At 39.0% G+C, this 13,780-nt stretch overlaps 2 protein-coding genes across 17 annotated transcripts in view; one reads left to right on the top strand and one right to left on the bottom strand.

The window, feature by feature from the left end:
* LRRC63 (leucine rich repeat containing 63) overlaps positions 1 to 5,168 on the bottom strand; it is a 65,912-nt gene extending 60,744 nt beyond the window's left edge. The window contains exons 1-3 of one of the 2 annotated variants that reach the window (XM_034936703.3): positions 4,817 to 5,133; positions 4,172 to 4,200; positions 3,957 to 4,074 (exon numbers count right to left, since the gene is read on the bottom strand). In XM_034936703.3, the coding sequence (XP_034792594.3) occupies positions 3,957 to 4,074; positions 4,172 to 4,200; positions 4,817 to 4,865 (196 nt within the window). In that variant the 5' untranslated portion in view covers positions 4,866 to 5,133. Of the gene's footprint in view, positions 1 to 3,956; positions 4,075 to 4,171; positions 4,201 to 4,816 lie in introns of both variants that reach the window. The other variant, XM_055096730.2, reaches the window with a different exon arrangement.
* A 5-nt stretch (positions 5,169 to 5,173) lies between these two features.
* The window catches only part of LCP1 (lymphocyte cytosolic protein 1), an 86,182-nt gene continuing 77,575 nt past the window's right edge, over positions 5,174 to 13,780 (top strand). For 3 of the 15 annotated variants that reach the window (XM_055096715.2, XM_055096726.2, XM_034936698.3), the window contains exon 1: positions 5,178 to 5,319. The gene's annotated coding sequence lies outside the window, so the exon portion shown is untranslated. Of the gene's footprint in view, positions 5,320 to 5,747; positions 5,867 to 6,972; positions 7,155 to 13,780 lie in introns of those variants that run through there. The other 12 variants (XM_055096712.2, XM_055096713.2, XM_034936699.3 and 9 more) reach the window with 10 other exon arrangements.

The raw sequence follows: 13,780 nt of genomic DNA on the forward strand, positions 1-13,780 counted from the left end.
ACAACAGAAAAAGGAAAATTTCAGGCCAATATCCCTGATGAACATCGATGTGAAAATCCTCAATAAAATAGTGGCAAACCGAATCCAGCAGCACATCAAAAAGCTTATCCACCGCAATCAAGTCAGCTTCATCCCTGGCATGCAAGGCTGGTTCAACATACATAAATCAAATCAATAAACATAATCCATCACATAAACAGAACCAATGACAAAAACCACATAATTATCTCAATAGATGCAGAAAAGGCCTTTGATAAAATTCAACACCACTTCATGCTAAAAACTCTCAATAAACAGGTATTGATGGAACATATCTCAAAATAATAAGAGCTATTTATGACAAACCCACAGCCAATATCATACTGAATGGGCAAAAGCTGGAAGCATTCCCTGTGAAAACTGGCACAAGACAAGGATGCCCTCTCTCACCACTCCTATTTAACCTGGTATTGGAAGTTCTGGCCAGCACAATCAGGCAAGGGAAAGCAATAAAGGGTAGAGGAAGTCAAATTGTCTCTGTTTGCAGATGACATTATTGTATTTTTAGAAAATCCCATTGTCTCAGCCCAAAGTCTCCTTAAGCTGATAAGCAACTTCAGCAAAGTCTCAGGATACAAAATCAATGTGTAAAAATCACAGGCATTTGTATACACCAATAACAGACAAACAGAGAGCCACATCATAAGTGAACTCCCATTCACAACTGCTGCAAAGAGAATAAAATACCTAGCAATACAACTTACAAGGGAGGTGAAGGACCTCTTCAAGGAGAACTACAAACCACTGCTCAAGGAAATAAGAGAGGACACAAACAAATGGAAAAACATTCCATGCTCATGGATAGGAAGAATCAATATCGTGAAAATGGCCATACTGCCCAAAGTAATTTATACATTCAATGCTATCCTCATCAAGCTACCACTGACTTTCTTCCAAGAATTAGAAAAAACTACTTTAAATTTCATATGGAACCAAAAAAGAGCCCACATAGCCAAGACAATCCTAAGCAAAAAGAACGAAGCTGGAGGCATCACGCTACCTGACTTCAAACTATACTACAAGGCTACAGTAACCAAAACAGCATGTTACTGTTACCAAAACAGACATAGAGACCAATGGAGCAGAACAGAGACCTCAGAAATAACGCCACACATCTACAACCATCTGATCTTCGACAAACCTGACAAAAACAAGCAATGGGGAAAGGATCTCCTGTTCAGTAAATGGTGCTCGGAAAACTGGCTAGCCATACACAGAAAACTGAAACTGGACCCCTTCCTTACACCTTATACAAAAATTAACTCAAGATGGATTAAAGACTTAAATGTAAGACCTAAAACCATAAAAACCCTAGAAGAAAACCTAGGCAATACCATTCACGACACAGGCATGGGCAAAGACTTCATGACAAAAACGCCAAAAGCAGTGGCAACAAAAGCCAAAACTGACAAAATGGGATCTAGTTAAACTAAAGAGCTTTTGCACAGCAAAAGAAACTGTCATCAGAGTGAACAGGCAGCCTACAGAATGGGCGAAAATTTCTGCAATCTACCCATCTGAAAAAGGTTTAATATCCACAATTTACAAGGAACTTAAACATATTTACAATAAAAAAACAAACCACCCCATCAAAAAGTGGGTGAAGGATATGAACAGACACTTCTTAAAAGAAGACATTTACATAGCCAACAAACATATGAAAAAAAGCTTAACGTCACTAATCATCTGAGAAATGCAAATCAAAACCACAATGACATACCATCTCACGCCAGTCAGAATGGCAATTATTAAAAACTCAGGAAACAGTAGATGCTGGCAAGGCTGTGGAGAAATAGGAACACTTTTACACTGTTGGTGGGAATGTAAATTAGTTCAACCATTGTGGAAGACAGTATAAGGATTCCTGAAGGATCTAGAACCAGAAATACCATTTGATCCAGCAATCCCATTACTGGTATATTCCCAAAGGAACATAAATCATTCTACTATAAAGACACAAGCACACGTATGTTTATTGCAGCACTGTTCACAATAGCAAATACATGGAACCAACCCAAATGCCTGTCAGTGATAGACTGGATAAAGAAAATGTGGTACATACACATCATGGAATACTATGCAGCCATAAAAAGGAATGAGATTGTGTCCTTTGCAGGGACATGGACGAAGCTGAAAGCCATCATCCTCAGCAAACTAACACAGGAAAAGAAAACCAAACACTGTGTGTTCTCACTTGTAAGCGGGAGTTGAACGTTGAGAACACATGAACACAGATTGGGGAACAACACACACCAGGGCCTGTTAGTGGGTGGAGGGTGAGGGGAGAAAACTTAGAGGATGGGTCAATAGGTGCAGCAAATCACCATGGCATATGTATACCTATGTAACAAACCTGCACGTTCTGTGCATGTATGCTGCTTTTTTGTTTTTTAGAAGAAATAAAAAAACAAATTTCGATCACCTACTATGTGCAAAGCCCTCTGTCAAGAGCCTTTGGAGCAAGAGAGCTCTGCTTTCCCCACCAAAAAAAAAGGAACCATCCAACTGAAAATGTCAATAGTGCCAAGGTTGTGAAATTTTGTACTAGAAGATAAACTTTAAACAAAAGATGAATGGAGAAACTACAAGATAACTGGTAACCTTGAGCTGTAAATCTGCATACTGTATTATTACAGAACAGATTGTAAATGCAGAACATTATAGAAATGTAGAAATGATGATGTAAAAATCATGTAACAAAAGTTGGGAGAGAAAGTAGGAGAGGAAATTGTGGCAGTATTACAGGTAAGTTGAGTTACCTATTGTTAATAGCCATAGGTCAAAAGATGATAATTTAACATTATAAATCAAGTTATAGACTAGGTATATTTGAACAGTATAAATGTTGACACTAAAACTGCAATCAACTAAAATCAGATGGAAGAGGAGACTGAGAAGGGGAAAATGAGAAAATATGCTAATTGTATTGCTTATAATAAGGAGGGAATAGAAACCATACACAGAAATAGAGGATTAAGCATTAAAGTTATAGTTATAAAAGTGGCTCATCTTTACTTCATAGCACTTATCACAGGGTAATTTTGCATTTACTTATATGATTGATTGATTACAATCACTATCCCAGTGCGTAACTAATGAAGGGAACAGGTAAGGTCTGTTTTTGCTCACTAAATATATTCGGTCCTTGTTATTTGCAGTAGTTCTGTTCTACAAACAATGAATTACTCATTACTGAACCATTTCTCCTGGAAGAAATATGGGGCTAGGTTCCTGCAAACCTCTGGTTTCAACATTTTCATCAACTGATCAACACTAATTTTGTTTTATATTTGTTTCTATTTAAAGACACTTTAATAAATATATACAGTTGATTTGTTAACATTGAACTTAGGGCCAACAACACTACTCACACCTGAAGGAAACTTATCTAACACATATCTTGTTCTCTGTAAGGCCCATCACAGCCTTCTTGTGCTCAGGAACACTAGACAGTACTTCAACACTATGCTTGGGGCCCACAGTGAAATCACTAACTAAAAGCACAAACATTCAAGAAACATAGAGCTAAACAGACAGGGAAAACAGTACCCGTTTACAATATGAGAGCTGAAACAAGAAGGTAGAGGTAGCCTTGTTCCACCTCAGCTGGAGGCATGTGTGTTGGGTGACTCATTTTCAGTGCTCTGCACATATCCACGCATGACTGAGAAAGCCCTTTGAGTACCAATTCTGGGGTTACAAGTAAATTTTATCGATGAGATAAACTTGAATCTACTAAGTCCACCAATAAGTATCAATAAATGCATCTGTGGAATTGAATTGGATGTTATCACCTGACAACAAACATTTGTAAGTTATTAGTGAGTGTATTTATTGTGATTCTGAGCTGTGCAAGTCAAGGAATTTCTATGAAAGATACATAAATGTTAATACACATATCTGATTAATACACATACCTGTATGGGTTTTTTTCTCATGTAAAGGCAGCTTAGTGAATTTTGGAGGTAAGGGCCTTCGAAGAAGCAGTGGGGGCTTTTGCATTTTAATGAATAATAAGTGCTGTTTTTCATAATCCTTGGTTTAAATGAGAATTGAAAAGGTTTTGAATATGTTTGAATTGTTGAAAAATAATAAGAATTTAGATTACATCTTAATGAAAATCATTCTGTACCAATACTCTACTGAATCCAGGCAGAATTCCTTTATGAAAAAAAAAGAGGGTAAGAAAATAATTCTTTAAAACTTCTATTACTAGAAAGAATCCAGTTAAAATGTAGGGTTATAAGTAAACATAGAATTTTAAAAATATGTGTATTATTACTACCCAGGATCATTCTACAATTTTCCATGTTAGTACAAAGTTCAATTTGCCAATGCTATTTCAACTAGTAAGTACTGATTTTTCAGAATAGTCGAAATGACATTTTTTTTCTCTCTCTCCAAAATGTTATCGCTATAAATGTAGAAAGAGAATTTGGTCAGAAATGTGTAGAAGATGCCTTCATTAGATAAGCCTCTGAAGACCCACCATATCTAACCATTCACAAACAAATTGTTTTCTTTCTATAATGGCTTGTTTTTCAACCACTATGCTTGGGCCAAAACAATTCAATCCTAAAATAAGATGGGTTTCACTATAATGAGATTTCCCAGGGCTGCTGGATCCCAACTCCTACTGTTTAGAAATAATGCGAGAAGATGCACCCCCAAAATGTGCTTTTAGTTTGCAGGGCAACATCAAAAGTGCCTGGCACGGCACTAGTCCATTGATAGCCTAGAAGGGAACACCCTGGAACTGCACAAATGGGCCGTTTACCGCCAAAAGATAACTGCACACAAGCGCTCAAGGTGTACTCCCTGGTCATATGTTCCACACGATGCTGGAAATCTCCCTTCCGTAGTACCCAAAGAGGTGGATGGAAGTGCTGGACTCCCACACTACCCTTTAGGATAATCGGCCGCTTCCCAAACCAACTGGCTTTTCGACTCCTATCTCCTTTTCCTCGGAATCTAGGCAGCGAGGTAAAGGTCCAGCGAGGGTCTTCCTGCAGGAGGCTGTTCCCCAAGAAGCACCACGGATCCCCACCCTCTAGAAGGCCAAGGAGGTACACCCTAGCAACCGGGGTCCGCTAAGCCAGCCCAGCCACTTGACGCGCAGGCGCGGGGGCGGGACAGGCGAGACGGGCGCCGGGAGGGGCCGGCCCAGCCCACGGTGCAGCGCGCGCGGAGCCCTCGCCTTCCTCCGACGCACTGTGGGGCTGCAGGGGAAGCTGCGGGCCGTGGGGGCCGGAGGAGAAGCCGGCTCCACGCGCAGCTGCTGTACGGAACGCCGTGGTGACAATTGTTATTACTATTTTTATGCTTAATGGCAATGACCACTATTATTTATTATTTTCTCTCGATTACAGGATGCTTTACTTGGGTGTGTAGAATATGGGCTGGCATTCTTTAACGCTGCACTTTTGTGCAGCCGGGTCCCGGGGCTAATTTTGCAGTGCTCTCGAAAAGCGGGCATTCGGTTTTCTTTCTCTTCCTTTCATGCAACCTGTTTTGTCTTTCTGATCCTTTAAAGTTCCTGGCTGAGGCTGGGTTGTGTAGAAATAAGGGCATTAGGGATCCAAGCGGGCCGTAAAAGAAACCCATTTCTCACTGTCATCGTCCTCTGTTCTGGTTATCATATTGTGACGTGTCGCCTCTGTCATGGTGTTGATGAACCTGTGTGTGCAGTCATAGATACATCGTGTGTGTTTGCAAAAATGTGTGTGTTTCTCTGGAGATTTGAGGGGGAAAGAGCACTAGAAAGAACTCATCTGATAGATGCGGAAATCCGAACTCAGAAAGTAAACTAGGTAGAGCTTCCTTCCAGGTTTGGTTTTTTCTAAGTACTAGTGCAGGAACTTTATAACAGAAGTTGGAAAATGAGACACTTCTGTATAAATCTTTCTAGCTTTGGGGATCTTTCAAGATTCACACCATAACCATGTCTTCCTTTTTCTCCTTAGTAGCAAACATATTTTAAAACAATAAATGAAAAAAGTGAAAAGTTTTAACAAAAAAGTAATCAGACTCTGGAAAATATTATGCAACTTGTTTTCCTTTACAGTAGTGTACTGTTTCTTTTCCTCGTAAGTTTACTGTGTCCCAATTATACTGCTGCCCCAGACTATGAATTTATTTCCACTTTTGCTGTATCTACACCATAGATTCATTAGTTTCGCAGAAATACAAAGCTGAAAATAAAAGGCAGCTCTGATGGCTAAGATTAGTCTCAAGTAATATATATAGTGCATATTTTGTAAATGTGAAAAAAGGTTTATATTTTTAAGCATAAAAAATGGCAGTGTAAATTGAGTCAGGTACCTATGCTCTTCAAGATCGTTGGAACCATGAGAACTACAGGAATTCAGTTTTACTGACTGACGTTTGGCCTTTAAAATTTATGCTTAGTTTTGTGTAGTCGAAAGCAAGCCTTCTGAATGCTTTTTCAAAAATGCTTTGTCACACGTGGAATCCGCAGGCATCCAGGTTTCATTCCTTGCAGATTTCTTCTAGCAAGTATGAGACTAAAACCTAGGGCGGTTTAATATGTAATCTCCTCAGGTGTGAACATTTTGTCTTCTATTTCTACCACTTAGTACCAAACATTTAGGCAAATGAGATAGTTATTATGAAAATTAAATCCATGGCTTGGTATGTTTTATATGTATATATGTTATTCTAACACATCTGACTCGCTTTGTCTATGGAAATGATATATCAGTATAGGATGCTTTTAGACAGGACAAACGAAATTCAATTTAGATTATTTTATAGTTCTTATATTTTTGAAAATATTATCCCCTCAATTTTCTTTCTTCTTTTGTAAAATAATGTGTTTTTGAAATAATGAATAGCTCCCTTTTTGATTTTAAGGGTCTGCTTTTTCTGATGTACGTACAGTCAGCCTATTTATTTGTTCCGTCCCCTTTGCAGTTTGGCAGAACCTTATGAAGAAGCTTCCCAAACTGAACCACAGGGCTTTCACTCTATTAGCAAATTGTACTAAAGATGCCAGCGTAATGATGAGTGCCAAGGTTATAGACATCCTGCATTTTTTAAATGTTGCTAAAATGAGATAAAAGCCTTATGCAGAAGCAACCGCAGGCACCTCGCAGGTAATGCTATCGATTTCCTTAATAAGTGGGAAACACTTGGGGAACCTTAGATTTGCTGTTGGTTCTGTTGAAATGGTGGAAATGATGTGAAAAGTGTTGCTAGACAACTTCATTATTTTCCATAGACCTGTCTTTTATTTATTTACCTTTAAAATAGGACAGAGGTTTACTAAACAGTTTGGCCATTGTAGTTTTAACCTAATATTTTACCTTATGGAAATAATGGAGTAATTTGTGTTTTTATGTTCATATTAGTTTTTTTAAGTACTGTTAAAGAATGAATAGTTATTTTTGAGCACATATTTGTTCAACTACTGAGTCTCCAGAGTAACACAGGGCACTAAAATGCTTTTGAGAAAGAAGTGTTTTATTGGTCTGAATTTACCTGTTTATATTAATTATATGTACGGGGAACTGTCTTCTTCACCAGTCACAGTGGCTTAAATGTACCCACTTATTTCATGTGTTTTCATGCTGTTGCCTAGAGAATAGTTTTATATTTTCTCAAATGTTAATAAAGATATTTTGAAGAAGCTGCTACTCTTTTTATCCCCATATCTCACTGTAAAGACAAACACTTCATTTGTTTTTAATTATTTTCAGCCAATTATTTCTTTTTGTCTTTCAAGGTGATAGTTATTTCCTTTGTTTGAACTGGAGATCCTGGGATTCCTTTAAAAAAAATTACTAATAAGGAAATGTCATGCAACCTTTATCATGGAATTAAAAAAAAAATCCAAACACAAGGAAAGGACAATGTCTGTCTGTTTTCAAAAGTGCCTTCATGAATTTAGTCATTCATTCCAGAATCATTTATTGGAAACCTACTATGCATAAGTTACTTCACTAGGTGCTAAACTTTAAACTTTATTAAAACAACTTATAATGATTAATTTGAGGCTTTATAATTTAGACATTGAAATGAAATTTTAAATCATTTCCAAAGACTACACTTATCTGCATTATAACTACTTGAGGGTTTTTTTTAAAACAATTTTTTATTTTATTGCTTTGGTAGAATAGTGTTGTTTATTCACACTCCTTTGATTCTCAGAAACATTTTGAGTTTTTTTTTTAGCTGCAATGATCATTTTAGACTGTCTGCAACCAGCTAATATTAGATATTGTATATATTGTATGATTGTGTCCTTCACCAAAAAAAGTTAAATAATATTTGTTTCCTTAATATTAAGCGCTTAGCATGAGCAATGTACATTAGTATGTGGAAGGCACTGTTTTAAATGTTGATTTTATTTTAGCTTCACAATTGTTATATTAATTGAGGATGCTGGCATCTGCATTAAATTTCAAGCACAGGAAGCATAGCACAGCTCTACCCAGCTGGGTTCACATTTGGCTGCCACTTGTCAGTTCTGTGCCCTTGGACCAGCTACTTAACCTAAGCCCCAGGGGTTTCCTCATTTGTAAAACTGGGTTAAAATGGTACTTACCAAAGGGTCTTGTGAGGAGTTAAAGAGATAATCTGTGTCAGAGGCTTAGTTCTGTGCCAGCCAGAGTCAGTGCTCAGTAGATGTTGTTAGAAAATTAAAATAAAACAGCCCAGTTTTCCGGTCTCCACACCCCTGCTTTATGTGATGATAGTTTACGTTAATTGAAATGTTGGAGGGCAATACATCCTGGGCATTTATCCACAAAATTTATCCACAAAATTTCACATTTAACTTTCCTAATATCTCCAAATGTTGGCAACTCTAGTTTGCAGTTCTCAGACTGTGGCACAAATGCTATGCTCTAGGCAGTGTCCCACATTCTGTCACAGGTCTTTATACTCCTCTGGGCAGCACAGGAGCTGTGGGAGAGCTCGTGCCTGAAGGAGTCCTGGTACAGTGTTGTAAGGAGGCCTTGACTCTCCCCCACGTGAGTTGGGTCTGCGAGCTGCTGTCACCATTGATTGAGCCGGGCTGAATCGATGATGAATTTCAACCGGTAACCCAAGGAAGAAAGCCTCTTTGTTCTCAGCATCTTCCAGGCCACTTGGTGTGCCTAACAAAGGTGAAAAAGGGCTGCAATGTGAAGCTCCTTTGAATGGCTAGAGGGAAAGGTGTTAAATGCACATGATCTTTCTTAGGTTTTTTTCTAATGTGCACACCGGACTTTGGTAGATGAGTCTACTAAGTCCCTGTACTGGCTGGGATTTAGTCCTAAACTTAGGAGGAACATGTATTATATCAATAAAGTGTCTGAACTGCATGCTCTCTATTCAACCCTCAGCAAACACCTGTAGCAATTAGAACCGCAGGTGAGAAAAAATGCTTTGTAATGACTTATTCTTCATTCTAATGTCAACATATGACCTTAAACAGTAGATATGATTTGCTTTTCAAACCTAGCATTCTGCTTATGCCTACTGCCCTATTGAGTGTATGTTTTATTCGTAAGTATATGAGGCTAAAAGTTGTGTATGGGAGTAAGGGCGGGACATGTAAGAGTCCATTGTATTCTGTGGGTTGAGTGTTGGTAAAGAATTTGTATTTCTTATACCAGAACTAGACAACTAGAAGTGTAACTCACATTTCAGTGTCACCTAGTTTAGTATGCTCTTGACAGATCTGCTACATTTCTGACAATTGCAATCTCCACTTTATAATATGTTGCCAAATTTATAATATGACGCCAAATTTTATCAGGGTAGAATTAAAGTTTCAGGATATTTCTCTCTCCACCCTGCCCCAGGTAGCAGAAAATTTCTTCATTTCCTTTGCCAGGTTTTCCAGGTGAGGTAATACCCAACCAAGGAAAAGAATATAGTGTCTAGCTCTATTCAGAAGCCATGGGGAAGACAGTTTGTGGGGCTTTATTCTTCTCCCCACTGCAATTCCAAGAAAGCAACTATGCTTGTATGAGTTTGACATATTAGGCTCTGCTGTTTGAAGAAAAGGTCCTGTGGCTACAAGAGGTTGCATGCAAACCACCAAACCAGATGGTTTTAGGTGTTTTCAGCCTTGAGACAGTCTGTGTTTCTGCTTCTCATTGGATGGTACCTTGCCCTGGAAAGTTTTCTCATGGAAAACTTGCATGGCCATTGCTGGGGTACCTTCCTTGTGCCCAGGAGCTACACACACACCATCACTTCCCAAACCATCTGAATTAGGCCCAGTGGAGGCTCTGGGTCACCACTGCTCTCAGTGGGAGCAAAGGAAGCCAGAACGTTCCTTTCTTCCCAACTCCCTACTTCTCTCCCTGACTCACAACATTAGAAGGGATTGCTTCCAGAGGATTTGTAACTTGGTGTATCACTTTACCCAAGTGTTCCTACTTAAGAAAAGAAAAAGCAAAGTGCCTCACCCTGTACACTCACTGACTGAGGACATTGGCAGTACATAGTTGTGAGACACTTGATGTCCCCAGTGAAGGTAAAAAGAAGACAGCACTAATGGGGTCAATGATGATACCAGCTTTCTGAAAGGAGTTAAAGTGAGAGACCACAGGGGTTGAAAGTGGAGCCATGAGTATAACAAATCCGGTTTGGCACCATTTGCTTAATAGAAATCAGTTAGTTAAAAACCAGAAGGGCTGGTTTTGCTAATCTTGTACTGTGCACTGTAGGACAAGCTGTGATGAATTGGAATGGCTATGATTTCTAGACCCATACCAGAGGGCTAGAGTTAGTTGGCCTAGTGTGTTTCTTAATAAATATATTTATGTTTCATACTTACTTTCATGGGGCAAAGAGTCAAAGATAAATGTTTTCTGTGAGCTGTAAAAGTAATAGAGCATTGAGGGCTTTGAGAGCTTCTTACAGTCATGGAGATGTGGATTTTAAAGGCCAGAACTTCCTGAATGAGTTGCTGACATGTTCTGGCTAAAGGATTGAGGAACCCCAGAAGGGAATGGCTCCAGCCGAAATGGAAGACCGGCCATTATCTCCTGCTTGATCTCTAGACCTCCCTCAGATGACGTCTGCCCTTCAGAAACGTCTGCCCTTCAGAAACATCTGCCCAAAGATTAACAGGCACCCTTCTTTCTAGTACTTCATAGCACCTCTCCCAAGTAGAAGGGACAGACTTTTGATGGAACAGGGTGAAGCACAGGAAGTGAGTACCCTCTGGGGAGGCCACACAGCCATAGTCAGAGATAAGATTAAGATCTTGTCTTCTGAAACTAATAAAATGCTCTTTATATGATTTTATACTGTTTTGGGTATTTTAGATATAGGGTCTCACTCTGTCCCCAGGCTGGAGTGCAGTGGCATAGTCATAGCTCGCTGCAGCCTCGAACTCCCAGGCTCAGGCGATCCTCCCACCTCCGCCTCCTGAGTAGCTGGAATTACAAGCACCCATCACTGTGCCCAGCTCATTTTTAAATTTTTTTTGTAGAGCAGAGTCTCACAGTGTTGCCCAGGCTGGTCTCAAACTCCTGCTAAGGAGATCCTCCCACCTCAGCCTCCCAAAGCACTGGGATTACAGGCATGAGCCACCATGCCCGACCTTGTATGTTGTCTTTCGAGAAATGTTTATTCAAGTCCTTTGCCCATTTTTTAGTAAGATTATTTGTTTTCTTGTTCTTGAGTACTTTAAGTTGGATGTTAGCCCTTTATCCAGTATATGATTTGCAGATATTTTCTCCCAGTCCATGGGTTGTCTCTTCATTCTATTGTTTCCTTTGCAGTACAGAAAGAAAATAGCATCTTATTGTAATTAGTATTTGATTATTAATGAGTTTAAACTTTTTTTATATGTTTATTACTGAGTGTATTCTGTTGTAAATGGCTTATCCAGTCCCTTGTCCATTTTTACATGGTAGTATTTTTTCTTCCTCCAATGATTTTTTTTTTAATTTTAATTTTTTTTTTTTTTTTTGAGACAGGTGTTGCTCTGTTGCCCAGGCTGGAATGCGGTAGGATGATCATAGCTCACTGCAGCCTTGACCTCCTGGGCTTAAGCAATCTTCCCACCTCAGCCTTCTGAGTAGCTGGGACTACAGCGCATGCCACCACACCAGGCTAATTTTTAAAAAAGTTTTTGTGGACACGGGGTTTTGACATGTTGCCCAGGCTGGTCTCAAACTCCTGGGCTAGAGCGAGCTGCCTATCCCAGCCTCCCAAAGTGCTGGAATTACAGGCATGAGCCACCATGCCTGGCCCCTGTATGATTTTTAAGAGATCCCTAATGATTTTAAAGAGATACTATGGATACTCAGTATGCCCCGTTTGCCTACTGAAGCTGTGTAAGATGAAATATGAAGTGGTTACATATGTGAGCCCTAAAGTTGGATAGACCTGGTTTGAATATGACAGCACCATTTACCAGTTATATGACTTTGGTCAAGTTAACCCTTTAAGTCTTAATTTCCACATCTGTAAAATTGAGGCAATAATGGCACCTACCCCAAACAGAGTTGTGAAAATTAAATGAGAACATCCTGAAAATGCTTCAACACAGTTCCTGGATCACTGAAAATGTTCAATAAATGTCAACTACTATTTTTTCTCAATGATAATTCAAAAGTTGATTGTATAAAGGAAGTACCATACTCATTACTGTTACATATTACTGATTTGTTACATATAACTGATTTGTTGCTAAATCACTCTAAAATGGTTCTTGTGCTCTTTATATACATACACACATATACATACATATATATATATATAATGTAAACAAAGTCATTTTACATTCAAGCATGTATAGTTTGTTTAGTTAGTTAGGAATCAATGCTAGCATTTTCAGTCCATGTGACCAGTAGTGCTGATGTGGATGGCCTCTTGTCCACCCAAAATACAAAGGAATGCCAGATAAAATATGTAGCTGAGATGAACAGAAAAGGAAATCCCTGATGTTGGGAGAAGAAAAAGAACTTAATGTCAGCGAAGTGAGCTGGAGATGAAGTCCTGGTGGTCCACGGGGGGTCTGATTTTTAGGGGTGGGGAACTGGGATTGTCCTACCTACATGGGAAGTGGAGATGAACTCCCTAGTCTGCAGCAAGCAGAGAACTGAAATAAAACAGCCTGCTTAAATCTGAGAGCCTCAAAATTGAGACCCTTTCTCTGAAACAGGGACTAGAGAATCCATTCTCTAGCCCACAGCATATCAAGGAAGCTGACCATAGGCTAGGCAAACAATATATTAATACTGGACAAAGTAGACTCTAATAGGCTTATTTTTTAAGGATACAAAGAAATGATTCATCACGGTGATGTGTCAGCATATGACTGTCTGCATTTAACCGCATAACTTCTAAATACCAGAAACAACAATGGACAAAATGACAAGGAGCTATTGATAAATCTACCTCTAAAATGAGGACCTTTTTTTAAAAAAAGCACATGTCTCTTAGAAAATAAAAGCTCAAGCAAGCAAAAGATTCCTAAGGATATGGGAGATTTCAATAAACCAAGTAATACACTTGATCTGATCTATATATAGATCCCTGTATCCAATAAATAAAGAACACACATTCCCCTTCAGTACACTTGAAATATTTACCAAGATGGGCCACAAAGGAAATCTTAAAAAATTCTAAAGGGGTGCTTAGTAGATATTCCAGTTTGACTAGAGAAGAAGTTGGGTGGGTCGGGCTAGGAATGTAAGTCTGAGAGGGTCTTAAATATTAGGATATTGACAGGCAGTGGAGAGCTACTGGAAGATTTAGAGCAGGAAAGCTA

This window comes from Pan paniscus, chromosome 14 (assembly GCF_029289425.2).
Source record: "Pan paniscus chromosome 14, NHGRI_mPanPan1-v2.0_pri, whole genome shotgun sequence".
Taxonomy (NCBI): Eukaryota; Metazoa; Chordata; class Mammalia; order Primates; family Hominidae; genus Pan; species Pan paniscus.